Source organism: Atractosteus spatula, chromosome 5, assembly GCF_055471065.1.
Source record: "Atractosteus spatula isolate fAtrSpa1 chromosome 5, fAtrSpa1.hap1, whole genome shotgun sequence".
Taxonomy (NCBI): Eukaryota; Metazoa; Chordata; class Actinopteri; order Semionotiformes; family Lepisosteidae; genus Atractosteus; species Atractosteus spatula.
This window is the reverse complement of record NC_142710.1, coordinates 11,651,778-11,671,000: the sequence shown is the minus strand read 5'-3', so window position 1 is coordinate 11,671,000 and position 19,223 is coordinate 11,651,778. Positions and strand designations below refer to the sequence as shown.

At 51.6% G+C, this 19,223-nt stretch overlaps 1 protein-coding gene across 5 annotated transcripts; it reads left to right on the top strand.

The window, feature by feature from the left end:
* Window positions 1-1,086: 1,086 nt before the first annotated feature.
* On the top strand, window positions 1,087-15,876 carry LOC148834093 (E3 ubiquitin-protein ligase TRIM39-like). 5 transcript variants are annotated; one of them, XM_088916298.1, is made up of 8 exons: window positions 1,087-1,176; window positions 1,545-1,726; window positions 4,373-4,950; window positions 5,289-5,384; window positions 6,109-6,342; window positions 7,151-7,298; window positions 8,030-8,056; window positions 12,458-15,876. In XM_088916298.1, exons 3-8 carry the CDS (start codon window positions 4,375-4,377, stop codon window positions 12,997-12,999), a joined length of 1,623 nt encoding a protein of 540 aa, XP_088772424.1. In that variant the 5' UTR covers window positions 1,087-1,176; window positions 1,545-1,726; window positions 4,373-4,374; the 3' UTR covers window positions 13,000-15,876. The 5 variants fall into 5 exon arrangements, with proteins under 5 accessions (XP_088772424.1, XP_088772422.1, XP_088772421.1 ...); XM_088916296.1 differs by having other exon boundaries at window positions 1,087-1,295; window positions 1,545-1,648; XM_088916295.1 differs by having other exon boundaries at window positions 1,087-1,295; window positions 1,545-1,648; window positions 3,011-4,950.
* The last annotated feature ends 3,347 nt before the right edge of the window (window positions 15,877-19,223 follow it).

The following is a 19,223-nucleotide window of genomic DNA, read 5'->3' as shown; positions in this document are numbered from 1 at the left end:
TTGGATACAGAAGTGTGACCAGAACTGGTCTCAGAAAAGACTGCACAGTCCTCCTCTTCCTCTTCTGCTCTTCTCTTCACTCTTCTCCCTGGATCTTCTCCCCCACTCTTCCCTCTCTGGACACTTGAGGATTCAATCCAGTAAGCTCTGTGTCTCCCACTTCTCTCTCCTCACGTTTCCAATGCATCTCCACTCTTCACTCTCACTCTTCACTGAGCACCAGATCTTCACTGGCTGTCCCAGCTGACCGGGTGCAGCCTGTGTGTGAGCAGCTCTCATGTCCCTGACATGGCAGCGCAGGTCTGCTGGCTCCTCTCCCCTCGTGCTGAGAGAGCTCCTGTCTGTGCGGATGGGAGACCAGGGGCCTGTGGACTCAGCCTGTGCTCCCTGTCTCTCTCAGCTGTGGGGAGACGATACGCCGCTGCCTCACTCCTGCAGCAGCAGTGCCTCAGCTCAGTCCTGCTTGACCAGCCCCTCTGCTCCCTGCAGCACACTGGGAGCCTTTCATGGGCCTGAGAAATGAGCGCCCACACAGCCATCTGCCCAGAATCCAAGCTGTATCTCCTCAAGCAGCCCTGGATTTCTGACTCCCACAGGCCTGGAAGACAGACCAGCCCTCTAGCAAAAACACTCCTGTTCCTTCCTGCTGGAGCCCAGATGGAGACAGAAACCTTTGCTCTTCCCAGTGGATGAATCAGCCCAGAGGAGCAGGGTATCCTGACAGCTCCTCTCCCTCACTTCAAATCCCTCTTCATCACAGAGCAGAAGACTCACTCGGATCAGATGGGCCTCATTCAGCAGGGTGTCCCCATGAGCAGGCAGTAATATTGGCTCATGGTCACACACAGGCCCAACAGGAGCCACTCTCACTGTCTCACAGGCAGCTGAGCTGAAGTGAACTCATCTTGTCTGTGAGGCTCCTTTCAGGGAGAGAGGAGCTGCCGTCTCACAGTCTGTGGACAAGGAGAGAGGGGCTCCAGGGTGGTATACTGATATGAGTGTTAATATTCTTATCTCCACAGAAATGTCCTTGAACACAGAGCTGTGAGTCACATGACTACAGCACAACCTGCCGCCACAGCCCAGTTTCCCAGAATCCTCTCCTGCACTCCTCTCTGTGTTTCACTGAGAACAGAAAGTGAAAATATTCCGTTACTCTCATTAACGGTGTGAGAGGTGAGGTGAACAGATCGTTTTTCAAATCTAGTTATTAAGAGGCCTCAGATACTCAAATATTTCTTTCAGAACAAGAGAGAGAGAGGAGCTCAGAGCAGCAGGAGCAGGTTGTCCAGTCTGTAAGTATCCTGTCTGTCTCCGAGCAGTTAACAGCACAGTGTGCTGCAGGGCTAGCTGCTGTCCTGTACACTCAGACAGTTAGTCACTAAACAGACGACTTATTGATGTGAATCATAACCTGATGGTGTCAAATGTTTGAGTTTTCTCCTTTTTTTTCAATGTATCGACTCTGACGGCAGACAAACAGATAAATAAATATATTTCCTGTCTTTCCTGAAGGTTTCTCTTTCACTTTGTGTTTCCTGTAGTTGAACGGCATCTCACTCTGTGAGCAACTTCCGTGAAAACTAGAAACATAAAAGTTTTCTCCACGATCTGGACTGTAATTATCATCCTGCCAGGAAAGAGACAGGTGGGTGTGAACCTGCTGTGAGTGTTGCTGTCCAGGACGCTGTGTATTTCTGGACCTTGTACTGCAGGTTGAATTCAGGTCAGTAGTAAGTGCTGCTGGACAGAGCAGTGTCACAGTGTTTAACACTGCAGCCTCCCAGCACTGGAGCCCTGAGCCCAGCTCCTGGGCTCTGTCTGTGTGCAGCTTGTACAGTATTTGTCAGGGATGTCTGAAGGGACGAACTGTGGAATGGCATGAGGGTGAGGAAGACCCTATGTGTAGCGGTGAGACGGGGGTTAGCCCGGGCTCAGCTGTTCAGGAGAAGCCCTATAGAAACCTAGGCCCTCAGGAAGCGGACGTGGGGTGACCTGGTCCTAGGAGGGTCTCAGGACATCCGAACCTCAACGCTGAGCGAAGAGCAGAGCAGAAACAGGAAGTAAACAGGCTACACAACAAGACACACCTGAAAGACAAGAATAATCACAGGGACTGGGAACAGGAGAGCAATAGAGCGCCCTCTAGGTGTACTGGGCGTGACAGTATTGTTGCCAATGGGGGAACGAAACTGGTGAAGTGAAGATAAGGAACTGACTGAGAGGCTGAGTCAGCTTGTAAGTGGTTCTCCAGAATCTACCCGAGCGGCTGAGAGAACTACAGGAACATGAATTCTTTGTTCTCTGGAACAGCTGTAGTGAAAAGAATAATAATCCAGGTACACTTGGTTCAACAAATCTTTCTGATCAATGACAATACACACACTACAGCACACACAACAAAACAGAGCTGCTGCCCTGTTTCCTCTTCATGAAGACATGAGCACCTGCTGGACTGGAGCCCTGGCCCTGTGTGAGGAGGACTGAGCTGCGGTGTGTCTGACTGGCAGAGGAGGGAAAGGACAGAGGGAATAAAGAGCTCAGGGAGGGAAAGGCTGGACCTGGAGCTGGACTCTCTCTCCTGCAGCTTCAGCTCTGACACTGCAGGCTCCTTCACTACAATAGAGAGCAGAGCTGCTGTGCTGAGGACTGGGACAGGTCTGGACAGCAGGCAGCCTGTTCCTCTGTGCTGGAGGAGTGTGCTGAGGATTTAGGGACGGGAGGAACTGTTGAAGAGACACTGTAAGTGCTGCTCTTGCAGGAAGCTGTGTTGGCGGGAGAATTAACTTTCAGTTTTGTTTCTGATTCAGACTTCAGTTTCCAAGGTGCTGTTCTCCCCAGTTAAAGCTCTCAGTGACTCTCCCAGTCAGTCCAGTCTGGGGTTTCCTGTACTGCAGTATTCTGTCCTGGCAGTTGGTCCCTGGGTGTCCCGATTGTAATCCCTCCCCATGAAGGGCGCTCTGGCTCTTTTACATTTGAGTTGATTCTGTGCTCCTGCTCCCTGTTCCAGCCCACCTCAAAAGCCAGATGCTCCCTGTGTTCCGGGTTCTGCACTGGATCACGGATGCCCGGAGGCCCGCCTGTCTCCGTGTAGCCCTCCGTCCGTGGCTCGAGGGCAAAGGCCTCCTATCGGCGTCCTAAACCAGCCGAGTCCAGGACCTGGAGCCCTTTTTATCTCTGTCATGTTGTCATTTGGATTTCCTGGTTTTTGGGTGATCGGACTTCGCCCTGGTCTAACCTACGGACTCCCTCTGGATTGTCACATGGAGCACGCCCCCCGAGCACCTGAGCACCTTCGTCACACCCCCCTGAGCACCTGAGCACCTTCGTCACGCCCGCCGAGCACCTGCGCACCTTCGTCACGCCCCCCGAGCACCTGAGCACCTTCGTCACGCCCCCCTGAGCACCTGAGCACCTTCGTCACGCCCCCCGAGCACCTGCGCACCTTCGTCACGCCCCCCGAGCACCTGAGCACCTTCGTCACGCCCACAGAGCACCTGAGCACCTTCGTCACGCCCCCCGAGCACCTGCGCACCTTCGTCACGCCCCCCGAGCACCTGAGCACCTTCGTCACGCCCCCCCGAGCACCTGAGCACCTTCGTCACGCCCCCCGAGCACCTGAGCACCTTCGTCACGCCCCCGAGCACCTGAGCACCTTCGTCACGCCCCCCGAGCACCTGATCACCTTCGCCACGCCCCCCGAGCACCTGTGCACCTTCGTCACGCCCCCCCGAGCACCTGAGCACCTTCGTCACGCCCCCGAGCACCTGAGCACCTTCGTCACGCCCCCCGAGCACCTGAGCACCTTCGTCACGCCCCCCCGAGCACCTGAGCACCTTCGTCACGCCCCCCCGAGCACCTGAGCACTTTCGTCACGCCCCCCCGAGCACCTGATCACCTTCGTCACACTCCCCCGAGCACCTGAGCACCTTCGTCACGCCCCCCCGAGCACCTGAGCACCTTCGTCACGCCCCCCGAGCACCTGAGCACCTTCGTCACGCCCCCCCGAGCACCTGAGCACCTTCGTCACGCCCCCCGAGCACCTGAGCACCTTCGTCACACCCCCCGAGCACCTGAGCACCTTCGTCACGCCTCCCAGTTCGTCTACCAGCCCAGTTCCTCTTCTCCTCCCCCTGTCTGTTCACTCCCCTCCGGATTCTGCAAAGGGTCCTGAAAAAACATCATAACACTGGGGGCTCAGGGGATTTAGGCTGGCCCAGATGGGAGAGAGAGGAAGTTTTCTTTCTTCTGCTGTGTTGTTTGGTGTGTGACTGGAGTTACTCACCTGTATTACTTTTTGCTGTTTGTGTTGTATTGAGATGGTGCTGATCTTCTCCTCTGATCGTCTCTGTTTCTGCTTCTCTGTGCTCAGGAATGGCCTCACCCAGCAGTGTCCTGTCTGAAGAGCAGTTCCAGTGCTCTATCTGTCTGGACACATTCACCAGCCCAGTGTCCACTCCATGTGGACACAGCTTCTGCCTGGCCTGTATTGGAGGATACTGGGACAGCAGTGATGTGTGTCAGTGTCCAGTGTGTAAGAAGATATTTCCTATAAGACCTGATCTCAGTGTGAACAGAAGTCTGGCAGAAATCACTGAGCACTTCAAGAGGACCAGAGTCAGCAGTGATGAAGGACTTTGTGCTAAACCTGGAGAAGTGTCCTGTGATATCTGCACTGAGAGAAAACTCAAGGCTGTGAAATCCTGTCTGACGTGTCAGATGTCATACTGTTCAGCTCACATCCGGCCTCACTATGACCTTGTTAAACTGAAGAAGCACAGACTGATTGAGCCTGTGGAGAGCCTTGAGGACAGGCTGTGTGAGAAGCATGAGAGACTCCTGGAGCTGTTCTGCAGGACTGACCAGACCTGTGTTTGTGTGCTGTGTACTGAGACTGACCACAGGACACACAGCACTGTCCCTTTAGAGCAGGAATGCAGAGTGAAAAAGGTGGGTTTATGGTTATATATTAATTTAAAATTTAAACCTAAAAATTAAAATTAATTTAAAATTATTGTGAATTAAATTAGTATAATCACTAGAATATGGATCAGTGGCTATGAACTGATGGTATCTTAGCACAACTTCCCTGGTGTAAGACCCTGTTGTCCAGCCCAGCATCAGTGTGAGAGTCTGTTGTCCAGCCCAGCATCAGTGTGAGAGTCTGATGTCCAGTTCAGTATCAGTGTGAGAGTCTGTTGACCTGTGTCAGTGTGTGAGTCTGTTGTGCAGTGTTAGTGCACCAGTAGCAGTGAATTCAGTGCCTCTGTTCCCCTGTTTGTCCACAGACTCGGCTGAGGAAGACTGAGGCAGAAGTACAACAGATGATCCAGGACAGACTGAAGAAGGTGGAGGAGATCAAACAGGCAGTGGAGCTCAGCAAAGTGAGTCCTGTCAATCCTTCTGAGTGGGGTACTGCAGGGCTCAGTGCTGGGGTCACTGCTCTCTGCACAGAGAGAGGACACTTAGGAAGACTGAGTGCAAACGCTGTTCTATTCCTGTCATGCCCCACACTCTCCCTCGCAAACGCTGTTGCATTCCCAAACCCACTGTTTCACAATCTCATTCCCAACTGAACCCATCACACTCCCACAGGCACCAGATTCCACAAATTCTCACTCCCGGACCAATTATCCAACCACATCCCTTTCCCTTCAGTATTTAGAGTTCCCTCACACACCAACCCTTGCTCACTGTTGAGAAGCCTCCTGCAGAACTCTCTTGTGTGCCTTTCTAAGCGTTTTGATTGATCTCCTGGTACCAAACCTTTGCTCCTGCCTTTTGGATTTCCCTCGTTAACGGACTCATTGCCTCCCTAATTGACCAAGCCCCTGGATAACGTCTTTTGGATTCTGTGGGATTCACGGTTACGCATAAGGATCCTCCTATTCTACCGATCAGTTCCCTGACAGAGAGGACAGTTAGGAAGATAATGAAAGTCATTATCCAGTTAACGGATGAGATATTCTGTCACCCAGGAGTGGAGTGACCCACATAGTGTGTAAAGTGTTTCCCTTCTTTTTTGAAGCAATTAATTTGTTCACTCTCACATTTCAATAATATTTTTTTATTCCTGTTAACTCAAGAAGTCTCCTGGTGTCTCCTCAGAGATCTGCACAGAGAGAGATGGAGGACAGTTTACAGGTCTTCACTGCTCTTCGAAACTCCATTGAGAGGAGCCAGGCTGAGCTCATCGAGCTGATTGAGGAGAAGCAGAGAGCAGCAGAGAGGAGGGCTGAAGGGATCATTAAAGAGCTGGAGCAGGAAATCACTGAGCTCAAGAGGAGAAACACTGATCTGGAGCAGCTCTCCCACACTGAGGACCACATCCACTTCCTACAGGTCAGCACACACTGTAGAGAGCAGATACAGTATCTACAGAGAGCAGAGAGTCCTACAGGTCAGCACACACTGTAGAGAGCAGATATAGTATCTACAGAGAGCAGAGAGTCCTACAGGTCAGCACACACTGTAGAGAGCAAATACAGTATCTACAGAGAGCAGAGAGTCCTACAGGTCAGCACACACTGTAGAGAGCAGATACAGTATCTACAGAGAGCAGAGAGTCCTAGAGGTCAGCACACACTGTAGAGAGCAGATACAGTATCTACAGAGAGCAGAGAGTCCTACAGGTCAGCACACACTGTAGAGAGCAGATACAGTATCTACAGAGAGCAGAGAGTCCTACAGGTCAGCACACACTGTAGAGAGCAGATACAGTATCTACAGAGAGCAGAGAGACCTACAGGTCAGCACACACTGTAGAGAGCAGATACAGTACCTACAGAGAGCAGAGAGTCCTACAGGTCAGCACACACTGTAGAGAGCAGATACAGTATCTACAGAGAGCAGAGAGTCCTACAGGTCAGCACACACTGTAGAGAGCAGATACAGTATCTACAGAGAGCAGAGAGTCCTACAGGTCAGCACACGCTGTAGAGAGCATATACAGTACAGTATCTACAGAGAGCAGAGAGTCCTACAGGTCAGCACACGCTGTAGAGAGCAGATACAGTATCTACAGAGAGCAGAGAGAGCTCACTGTGTGACTCTTAGTGATCTATACTGGGCTCTAGGTTTCAGACTCACAGGTGACTTATTGTCTTAGAAGGCTGTGACCCCCCATGACTCTGAGTCTCTCCTGCTGTAGAGTTTCCCCTCCCTGTGCTCCCCTCCACACCCCAAGGACTGGTCTGACATCACTGTTCACCCTGATCTCTGTCTGGGGGCTGTGAGGAGGGCTGTGTGTCAGCTGGAGGACAGACTCATTGAAGAAATGGAGAAAGTACCTGGAGTCAGTGAGTATTACTGTGTGAACACAGCTTGTCTATGAGGTTCAAAACACCTGTCAATGGCACTCAATCAACCTACTATGAAGAATCAGGTTTCTCTCTTCTTCTCTATCTGTTTTATGAACAGGTACAGTATGTCTCACTGCTGTCTGTGTTGAGATCAGGTGTGTGAACAGGTGTCTTCACTGCTGTCTGTGTTGAGATCAGGTGTGTGAACAGGTGTGTCTTCACTGCTGTCTGTGTTGAGATCAGGTGTGTGAACAGGTGTGTCTCACTGCTGTCTGTGTTGAGATCAGGTGTGCAGCAGGGTGATCTTGGGTGTCAGGGGGTGTGTCCAGCTGGAGAAAGTGCTGTGTGATGCTGCTCCTCCCACAGTGGAGTTTGAACTGCTCTCTGTCCCTGAGCCTCAGCTCTGCCTCAGTGCTTCACAGTCACAAGCTCTGGATCAGAGAAAGGGCTCAGACTCCTGTGAGGAGGCTGCTCAGTCACTCCTGTCCTTGTCTTTGTACTGGAGGCAGTGGGAGGTGTGGAGCTGGACTGTGTGATAACAAGCTGGATGAGCTGTCAGTGCCTCTTACAGACCCCCAGCTCCACTGGGCAGACAACACACTCCTGTGTGTTACTGTCCTGCCTGAGAGATCAGCACAGCACTACAACACACAACACTGCACACCTGGAGACCAGACTCCAGCAGGAATGTGCTCTCAGCTCTCTAACATCTTTCTCTCTGTTTGCAGAGTTTGAGAGGCTTCGCAAATATGCAGGTGAGTCTGTTGTCACTGACAGGAACTTGTCATTTACAAAGGTCACAGCAGGGTCACAGGGGTCAATACAGGCTCTTCCTCTAACAGGGGGACATGTTGTAACTCCTGCTTTATACACAGCTGATGTGTTTAATGTTGTGAGCAAAGTCCCTCAGATGGGCTTTGTGCTTATCAGGATTGATGAGGAATTGGACCCCAACACTGTGGCACACTGTGGGGACACCAACACTGACCCATGTCTTGGGATCCCCAATACACAGATTGAAGACATCACTGTGTCAGGACTGCAGTTCTCTATTCTATCATTGTGAAACAGAGGATTTTAATCCTGTTAGACCTGTAAACTAGAATCTACACTGACAACTAGGAGCCTGCAGACACACAAGACACTGAACACAACAGTCTGAGACAGGAGCTTGAAATTCACTACCTGTGAGAGACTAAGAGGAGAGGAAGGACTTGTTAAGGGAGGAAGAGGGTGAAATGAGAGCAGAGAAGAGGGACTGCAGGGCTCAGTGAAGGACACCCACTGCTCTCCAGTCCACACTGGACACAGGCACACAGGCTCAGGTACTGGAGGATCAGCTCTGGAACAGACACCTTTACAGATAGAGTGGTGGGAGACTGGAATTAGCTGTCTAGAGTGTCTGCCCCAGTCCTTCTGGTGGGTGGCAGTGAGCTGTGTAGCAGGTGTCAGATTGAAGCAGTAACCCATCACTCTGGGGATGTACTGGAGTCTCCCAGTCTTATGGATCTCTAAACACTGGCACACCTCCCTGAAGACACCTGACTCTCTCCTCCCCTGGTCAGTATGCAGCTCCTCTCGTGAACATGCAGCAGGGTGTGTGGTTTCTCTCAGCACAGCTGAGCTCCTGAATCAAGAACAGACACCATCACTGCTGGTATCTGTGTCTGGGTTGAATGGGCTCTCTGGGTCCAGCTGGGCCAACACTGGAGACTCTGCAAGGACAGCTCTTGCTGTTCAAAAGCACATTGACAATCTTCATCCTAGAGCTGCTCTATGTGTGAGAAATATAAGGAGTTCAGCAACGTCAGCAAACTAGGGGACAAACCAGCAGTAGTAGGAGGCCGGTCCAATGAAACTTCTCACATCCTGAACTGACCGGGGGGCTGGCCAGGAGTTTACTGTGGCTCCTCTTCAGGGGCTGTGGAGACCCCTTCTGGCTCAGAAGCTCCCAGGAAACCAGTCTCTTGCTGTAGGAGATTCATGTCTTCAGTGAGTCTTGAGACCTGTCCTCCTCATGAGGTCCCTGACCTTTCTTCACTTGTCCAGGACCTGGAGAATGAGGGTCATCCAGGCACACCGGGCACTCTGACCTGGGCACGCCACTGAGCTCCCTTCCCATCAGCCGCTCAGAGCTGGCTGGGCAGGGCACAGTCCAGAAGGCTGGAGCGTGTGTTGCCACAGCCCTGACCTCTGGAGAAGGCAGTCTCTGGCCTGACCTCTGGGCACCTCAACTTGCCGGTAGCTGCTGTACAGGTCCAGAGAGCTGAACCAGCGCTACCCTGAGACATAATCCAGCACCTCGTCAGTGTGGCTCAGGGGACAAGAGTCCTTCTTGGTGACGTTGTTGAGTCCCTGTAGTCTGTACAGACCAGCAGTGAAGCGTCCTTCTGCAGGGGGAGATCAGGGCCTGTCAGAGGGCTCGATCTCCCCTGCTGCAGTCAGACCCCGGACTGCTTCCTCTGCCTCGGCTCTCTTGTGGATGGCCAGGCGGGGGGAGGGATACAGATGGGTCTTGCTTCACCAGTGTCGGTGGTGCACTGAGCTTCGTTTGTACGAGTACAGTCTTCCTCTCTTCCAGCAAACACATCTGCAAACTCTCGTAGCAGAGTCCTTGGTTGTCCCTGCTCTGCCTCACTCAGTCCCTCTTTGCTGCGCTGAGAAAGCTCCTCCATCATTTTGTCTGATTTTGTTGTGGTCTTGAAGGCCGAGCCCCTGTCCTCAGTTTCAGGATGCTGCTCCCTCGCACCGTGGGTCAGTGTCTCCTGGCTCAGGGGGAGTCTCTGGGCTCCCTGCTGTATCTCCATGGTAACTCTCAGCTGCTCTGGAGCTGTTGCACTGGTACCCAGGAGGAGGTGTGGCCCCTCGCTGCTATTAGCTTGAGGGCCACTCGGCATTTCCTGCTGGCACTGCTCTCGAGACGCACGGTTCTGCACAGAGGAGTTCAGTACCAGTGACTCCATCCTCTCACCTGGCCATCCAGGGAAAGCTCTCTTCACTGGTCTGCAGCAGAACTGCCAGGTTCTCTCCTTCTGTAGTCTGTCTGAGCCAGGCGCTGCCTGTAGGAGTTATACTGTACCTGACCATCGTGATCTTCAGCATGAACACACACCTGCAGACTCACACAGCTGAGCCTTGAAGAGCAGGATCACCAGCACATGGCTCAACAAACACAAACAGTGAAAACAGTGAGATCTGGTGGGAAATTCATTATTAGTCTAGCAAACTGATGTCGAGACGAGTAAGGAAAGTTATTGAGGTTAAATCATTCTGTGCAGTAATATCCACAGATGTCCTTCCATCAGCTCTTACAGCCATTCCTGCAGACTGCCTTCCTAGAACTGTCACAAATCATCACTTTTAAAAATATGGAGATTTCAATATTTTGATTTCTTTAACCTTTATAATTGTAGAGTCACATCACAACAAATAAATAACAAATCTGCTCAATTCACACCCAGATTTGACAAAACACATTTGAGATTCACACCCTATTTAAATATTTTCTTAATTTCAGTTCTCTTCCATCCCTGGAATATCTGAAAATTCACTATCGCATATATACTGTAATATGCTTTACATACAGTTACTTATATACAATTAAATTAATTTTTAGTAAATTACCCTTATTAATAAGCACGTTAACTAAGTTCTTTATCAATAAATGTGGTTTCACTGGAAAGTAGTTTTAGTTAAACATTACAATCCTTTTCTGAGCGACGGACACATGACTTCCTGCCGTAGTGCCGGTGTTGTATCCCCTCTATTCTCCTGTGATCCAGAGCTCCGCCTGTCCCACACGGAGCTGTCTCCCCATGTGAAGAGGCGCTGGGAGTCTGTCCTGTACTCCAGTCACCTCTAGAGGGCAGCAGCTCTCACTCTGGGCTCGTTGCAGTGGAGAGCAGGTTCAGCTCGGAGCTGCGGACTGATTTCAGTGGCCAAGTTCGTTGCTCTTGGTCTGAAGTTGGCGCGCTAGTTTAACACGGAGCTGTGTGCTGACCAGGGGCTGAGCTCCAGTTAGTGCGCTGTGTCAATTCGTTACAACTGACCCACAATGTCTGTTTTTCAGGTTTCCATACGTATTACACTGATTTGTGTGTAACGAACAAGAAAAAAAAACACACACAAGCTTTGTCTGTTCTCTCTCGGGTTCCCCAGTCTTGTGTAAAGACAACTTCAGCCTTAATTCAGGTGACAGAGTTAAATACACTGACAGACAGCTCTTAACACACACAAACAACAGATCCTTTTTATTACTGTCCTCAGCAGCGCAGGAGGAGACAAGCTTGCAGTTACTGCCTGTGTGACTCAGGGTCCCTGTTATTGTTAATGAAGTGGCAGCAATTTCAGCTTCTAAGAATTTTGTCTTAATGAGACTTTTACAATCTAACTGATAGAGAGGAACCAGAATAACCATGAAAAGACAGTTTGCTTATTTTTCTTCTTGTGAAATAATGTATCCATCAGTATAGAGATGCCCTCAGCCGTGTGATCTGCACACAGTGGATCATCAGGTCTCCTTCAGATTTAAAGACACTTTCTCCCACAGGAGCCAGACTCTCGCAGTGTGAGAGCTCTGCACACGCTCACAGCTCATCTCAGCCGGGCTGGGCCTGTCTGTCCTGACCAACCCAGGAGAGTCCATTTACACAGGTCCGCCAGCCCAGTCTCTCCAGTCACATCAGAACACATCCAGAGCATCTGGACCGGTCCTGTCCACACTGTCATGTCCACTACACGCTGGCCACACAATACTGACACTTTCTGAAGTGTTTTCTTTATTTTTACCTGCTGCACACAAACAAGCACCAGTGACTGCAGACGAGTTCAACCCAAACCAGTGATGTGAACCTGTGACTGCAGGCATCACGTGCAAACTGTGACAGAACAGTGGAGAAGAGCACAACGGGTTTTGTGTAATTAATGTATCAACAAATCAGTTTTATCTTTGTCACTGAATGCCCTGGGTGTCTCAGGACAGGCAGGCCCAGTCCAGCTGAAATCAGCAGACTGAACAGAACTGTAGTTTACTGCAGTGAGCTTTCTGCTGGTGTGAATCCTGATACACACTCTAGACACCTGCATCTGTACTTTCATCGGAGAGAGGAGTGAGATACAGATCATTTCATCCTGTCTGTCTGCTCTCTGATCCACAGCTGATGTGACTCTGGACCCCAATACAGCTCATCCTTATCTCATCCTGTCTGAGGATGGGAAACAAGTGAGAGATGGAGACACACGACAGGATCTCCCTGACAATCCAGAGAGATTTGATACTGTCTGTGTCCTGGGAAAGGATGGGATCACCTCAGGGAGACACTACTGGGAGGTGGAGGTGGGGGAGAAGATTGAGTGGGTTTTAGGCGTCGCCAGAGAGTCCATCAACAGGAAGGGGAGCATCACAGTGAGACCCCAGTATGGTTACTGGACTGTGTGGCTGAGGAATGGGAATGAGTACAAGGCTCTTGATGAACCCTCAGTCCTCTTCCCCCTGAGCCAGAAGCCCCAGAAGGTGGGGGTGTATGTGGACTATGAGGGGGGACAGGTCTCCTTTTACAATGTGGACAACAGGTCTCATATCTACACCTTCACTGCCTCCTTCACTGAGAAACTCTTTCCATTCTTCTGCCCCTGTCTTCATGAGGGAGGTACAAACTCAGCCCCACTGATCATCTGTCCTGTCAGTCACACAGGCTGAATCAGCACACTACCTGTGGGAGGGGCTCTCCTGGAGAAAACAATTATTCTACTCGTTGGTGTCAAACTGTTCTGCTTTCAGTCCATGTCATTGCTCTATTTTCTGTTGTCTCTCCATTAATCATGTCTTTCAGTAAATCAGTAAAATACTGTCACAGCTGTTGTCTTTCTTCACAAGCGACTGTCCTGCCTGGCTCGGGTCCGACTCGCGTCCTGCGGTTGCCCCTGGCAACAGCAACCTTCCCACGAGCTCCCGACCCGTCACTCCAACTGGATCGGGTCGCCGTTCGGTTAATCCCACCTCTCCCACCAGACCCGATCTGTTCCCAGTCCCGTGAATCAGCAGCCGGATTGACTTCCTTCTTACCGCGGTGTCGGTGCTCCGCTGTCAGAGCCTCCTTCTCCCTGCGAGCGCTCGGTTCTCTCCGAGACGAGAGTGTCTCGTTCCCCTCTTCTCTGCTGCTCTGATTCCCTGTCGCGATACAGCGATTCCTTTTCCTCCTTCTTCCCTCTTTTTCCTTTCTGTCTTGCTCATTTTGTGCCTCATTTCCTTTTCATTTTTCATCGCCGTCGGCTCATCAGCCTGATGTTCCTTTTTGTTGCTCTTGGTGTTTTCTTGCTTCATTTCTTTGCACCCTTCTCCTAGTTTTCTCCCAGTTTCCTCACCGTTCTCAGCCTCCCCTCTCTGTTTCCCAGCTGGGAGCCTGGCTTGTTTCAGCGCGCTGCTCGCGAACTGTCCGCCGGTCCTTCTGTATCAAACCCCACTTGTATGTCCTGCTCCTGCCTCCAGCGCCGTTTCTAGATCATCTTACCCAGCACACTGGAACCTGCGCCTGGGCTCCAGCCATCATCACGCTGCAGCAGCACAGTGAGCCCAGCGTCTGTTACTCGTCGCTCTGAAAGAAGGGGATGAGGGCGGGAGTCTGCTCTCAGCTCTGACTTGCAAAGTAGAACTGGACACAGGCAGGTCAGACCTCATCAGCTGGACCGCACAGTTTCTAATCTGCCTCAGTGTGATGGAGCAAACTGAAGCTCAGTCAGAGCCTCTTCCTTCAGTGCACTGAGCTGGACTCTCCTGCCCTGACTGACTCACTGGACTGACAGGGATCGGCTGACTGGCCCTGTGCCTCACTGGGACTTTCCTCAGGAGAGCAGCGTCAGGCGCAGAGGGCAGGGAGCTGTGTCCCAGCTCAGTGTGGAGTCTCACTCCTGTGCTGTAACATCAGCACCAGCCAGCAGTCTGGAGTCCAGTTCAGGGCTGAGAAGTCCCAAAGACAGAAGGACGACTGGCAAGGAGTTTGTTAGGTCTGGGGTTTAGTACAGATCAGTGGCTCCAGAGAGAATTCAGTCTTTCAGTGTTGCTGCACTCCTGGATGAGTCTGAATTCTCTGTAGTCTCCACAGTGGAGCAGACCAGTAGAGTTTATAGTTGGAAACTGGGAGCCAGAGGGTGAGGCGCACCAGCAGGTCTCGGAAGAGATGTGGATCGTCTCCCAGCGCAGGGAAGACCGGCCGAGGAAGTGTGAGCCCGCCTGAGGGTGCCAGGAGGTCCCAGAGTAGGGAGGGGACAGGCTTCTTCCTGGGAAAGGGAAGACTGGCCACGGGTGGGAGAGCCCTTCTGAGTGTGCCAGGGGCTCCAGGGAGCGGAAGGAACGAGTTTATAGAGTGGGGAGGAAGAGGAATGCAGAACTCGGGAGTTCAGCAGGAATTAGTCTGTTCCAGCTTTCTCATGGAACAGAGGACTGCAGACTTGTTCCCTGTGGGAAGAGGAGCTGAAGGTCTGTTGGGGAACGAATCCCTCTGGGCAGGACTGCTTTCTGGTCATAGGGTTTGGGGGAGCAGCTACAGGTGTTGGGGTCAGGGTGAGAGAGTGAGGGGGTTACGGATGGTGGGGTTATGGGTGTTGGGTTAGGGGTTACAGATGTTGGGGTTACAGGTGTTGGGGTCAGGGTGAGAGAGTAAGGGGGTTATGGATGTTAGGGTCACAGGTGTTGGGGTCGGGGTGACAGAGTGAGGGGGTTACGGATGTTGGGGTCACAGGTGTTGGGACTGTGTTGTCTTGAAGTGCCCAGTGTGGCAGTGAGGGAGCTGTGTTGGTCTTTCCTTGTTCCTGAGCTTCTTCCTGCACAGATGTTTAATCTCCACGCAGCTCAGAGGGGGGACAGGTCTCGCTGTCAGACTCAGAGGGGCTCTGGACAGGGTTCAGACACACAGAGCTTCCTCACAGCTGGCCTTCTGCTCACAGACAGCTGCTGAAGGAGCCGAGCAGTCGGCTCTGCCCAACCCAGACTCCCAGGGACACGTCCCTCAGGGACAGAGTCCTGAGCCCTGAGTCCTGGCCAGGGGGCGGCCAGAGCCCCAGTCAGGGGTCTCAGGCGGCAGTGAGGGATCCAGGAGATACTAGAACACCAGGACTCCACAGACAGCAGATGAGGAAGAGGCCAGCATCATCTTCCTCCCGTCTACCCAACACTGGGCTTGGAGGGGGAGCGTGAGGGACACGGTGTTCAGGACAGCTGGGACTGAAGAGGAAGCTGAAGGCCTCCGGAGGACACTGGGCTCCTTCACCCTGGTGGAAGGAGGCACCCCAGCTGAGTGAGTGGACCTGGGTTCGAGAGAGTAACACTGCTGGACTGCACCTTTGGGACACTGGGTTTAGTAACTGGGTCCGTGGGGTTCTGGTGCTGTTCTGTGAGCGAGGGTTTCTGGTGGATAAGTGGTGTCCAGTGGACAGTTAGACAGACTGTTGTGTTGTGGATCCTGTGTGTATTAATGGGGTTTTGGTTTATAATTCAAATGCTGGAACAGTGGTCACCAGGGAAATACTGTATGTAACGTACTGAAGTTGTTTCTCTCAGAATAAAACCTACATTCTGCTAGAATACAATTTAAAGTTTTTTCAAAGCATTTATCACACTGTCCCTTTTAAGCCATGAGGACTACAACTACAGCTAAAGCCAATACTTTGCAATTTTTCTAACCCTAGAGTTTGAGCTCCTGTAAGAGTGCTTAAAGCACCCATCCACAAACTCAGTAAATCAATTTGTCTAAAAAGCATTGAATGAATGACTGCTTCCTGAGAAACATGTGTGGAATTAGAGTTTCTATCAGCTCCTCAAGCAACTGCTTCTTTAAAATGCATTTCTGTATCTTCTGTGTTCAGCTACACTGTAAATGAAAACTGAAACTCTGGTCAGGTTTATACTTACTGTGGAACATGGGTTCAGGTAATGATATACCTGCAATTGAAATGAGAATAAAAATATAGTTTTGATATTAGTGTTGGTGCTGTCGCCAACCATGTGTTGCCCCTCCCTGCATCCTTCTGGAAGTGGGACACCCCAAAAGTTGCTTAGATAAAATTAAAAATGGTAGTTATAGAGAGTGAGAGGTTCTCCACTCAGAACCAAAAAAAATAATTGCACATATCCCCTTTTATACATATATTCTATATATAATAAATATTTAGAAAAATGGCCGACAGAAAATGACAGAAAGCCTGTCACAGTGGTAATCCACAATCACAGAATACAGTCCTCTCTTTATCTCAGTCTGTCCCTCTCAGTCTGTGTGGGATAAACTGAATTATGTCCTTTCTTCTCCATCCTGACTTGTCCCTTTCCCAGTCCCCTCTGCTGGAAGAGTCCACTGTGTTCTTCCAAAACGGGCTGAAACTCTTCAGAGGAATCGTTACGTGTCGTGTGATTATGATCACATGGCACAGCACTGAAACCAGTACGACCTACGATTGTGCTAGAATTTACATGAAACCTTGATGCTAGACTTGTTGATCGCTCTGGGAATGTGTTCCGCTTTCCCCTTTCACTGTGTTATGGTACTGGCATAGACCTAACAAGTCATCACACACAGATTCCACAATATATCCCCACTGCGACTTCACCACAAGGTAAAACTGCGGCTCTTTAGAGTGCTTCGAGATGAATTTTCGGGGACGAGAGCCAAAGTGTCTCACCCCCTCACCCCTCTTGAAGTCCTCGAACTGGTTTAATTCCTGTCCTGTACTGGACTCTACACTTAAAGGGCTGTGGAGACAAGTACCACTGTGACACAGGAGCGCTGTTGTCATTCGTACGGTGTGACCATTTGACAGCTCGGTGGTCAGTCTCAACAAGATAATCCTTCCCTGACAGGTAATACTGCAAAGTGCCCAGAGCCCACTTTACTGCTGGGCACTGAAATCCCACAGTAGACCTGCAGGCACAGGGGAAGAGTTTCCTGCTGATCTACAGGATGGGCCTCCTGTTCTCCCCTCTCCCTGCAGTAACACAGTCTGGACCACGAACGGCAAGTCAGAATCCAGACACTGCGCCCTGGGTCTGCACACAGTTCCCCTTTCCAGTCAGTACCTGCTCGCTCTTATGCTTCAGTCCAGAAGAGGCTCTGTTCCTCGCTGTCGTTCTGGTCAGATCTGTGGGAGACTCTGGGAAGAAACCTGCGGTACCAGCCCACGAGTCCGAAGGAGGATCAGACTTGTTTTCTCCGGGCTGGCCGCGGTTTGTCAAGCAAGGCCTTGATCTTGTGTACCTGGTGCTCCAACACCCCACTGCTGACAACATACCCCAGGAACAACACCTCCTTCTGTAATGAAGAGCTCTCCGCTGCTGTTCCTGCCAGTCCTGCCTTGTGGATCTGCTGGAAGAGCCCTTCAGGTGCTGCGGGTCTTCATTCAGGAGAGCTGTAGACGACAACATCACGATCTCCCAACAAGTAATTGCACCCTGGTGCACGCAAATTCCAAAATATATCTCGACTGCGGCTTCAGCGGAGGAACACTGTTATATCGCTCACAGAGTCCGTTTGGGGGTTACGACGCTGCTGCGCTTGGGGTTTGGGGGTTACCTCTTTACGGTACTGACGTGCCTTGGCGGGTGTCAGTTACGAGTTATGCACAATGAAGAGCGGACGTCTCAGTCCCTGGTCTTCCTCGGTGTCACACTGGCGGCGAGGAAGGAGCTTTCACTCCACCACCCCCCTGTTCCTCACTGGACCTGTTGAGCCTCCAGCGCCCTGGACTCGCTGGCTGGACTCTTTCAGGACTCGCTGGGCTGCACCTGAGCTCACAAACGTGCCGGACGCCCGGAACAAAGCGATCCTCGTGCACTGCCTGGGGACCGGGGGACAGCACGGCGCGTTGTCCACACTCTCGGCCCGCTGCAGCACTTCAGTAACCCTTTAGTAAGTAAGTAGTAAGTAAACAAGTAACAGAAATGTCCTTGGATACAGAAGTGTGACCAGAACTGGTCTCAGAAAAGACTGCACAGTCCTCCTCTTCCTCTTCTGCTCTTCTCTTGACTCTTCTCCCTGGATCTTCTCCCTAGCTCCTCCCTCTCTGGACACTTGAGGACTCAATCCAGTAAGCTCTGTGTCTCCCACTTCTCTCTCCTCACGTTTCCACTGCATCTCCACTCTTCACTCTCACTCTTCACTGAGCACCAGATCTTCACTGGCTGTCCCAGCTGACCGGGTGCAGCCTGTGTGTGAGCAGCTCTCATATCCCTGACATGGCAGCGCAGGTCTGCTGGCTCCTCTCCCCTCGTGCTGAGAGAGCTCCTGTCTGTGCGGATGGGAGACCAGGGGCCTGTGGACTCAGCCTGTGCTCCCTGTCTCTCTCAGCTGTGGGGAGACGATACGCCGCTGCCTCACTCCTGCAGCAGCAGTGCCTCAGCTCAGTCCTGCTTGAACAGCCCCTCTGCTCCCTGCAGCACACTGGGAGCCTTTCATGGGCCTGAGAAATGAGCGACCACACAGCCATCTGCCCAGAATCCAAGCTGTATCTCCTCAAGCAGCCCTGGATTTCTGACTCCCACAGGCCTGGAAGACAGACCAGCCCTCTAGCAAAAACACTCCTGTTCCTTCCTGCTGGAGCCCAGATGGAGACAGAAACCTTTGCTCTTCCCAGTGGATGAATCAGCCCAGAGGAGCAGGGTATCCTGACAGCTCCTCTCCCTCACTTCAAATCCCTCTTCATCACAGAGCAGAAGACTCACTCGGATCAGATGGGCCTCATTCAGCAGGGTGTCCCCATGAGCAGGCAGTAATATTGGCTCATGGTCACACACAGGCCCAACAGGAGCCACACTCACTGTCTCACAGGCAGCTGAGCTGAAGTGAACTCATCTTGTCTGTGAGGCTCCTTTCAGGGAGAGAGGAGCTGCCGTCTCACAGTCTGTGGACAAGGAGAGAGGGGCTCCAGGGTGGTATACTG

What these genes read in the sequence shown, in the direction of transcription:
- LOC148834093 (XM_088916298.1), top strand. Translation starts at nt 4,375, where the DNA reads ATGGCCTCACCCAGCAGTGTCCTGTCTGAAGAGCAGTTCCAGTGCTCT. An exon ending in AGGCAGTGGAGCTCAGCAAA is followed by an intron (nt 5,385 to 6,108) that starts GTGAGTCCTGTC and finishes GTGTCTCCTCAG; the next exon opens with AGATCTGCACAGAGAGAGAT. An exon ending in GGAGAAAGTACCTGGAGTCA is followed by an intron (nt 7,299 to 8,029) that starts GTGAGTATTACT and finishes CTCTGTTTGCAG; the next exon opens with AGTTTGAGAGGCTTCGCAAA.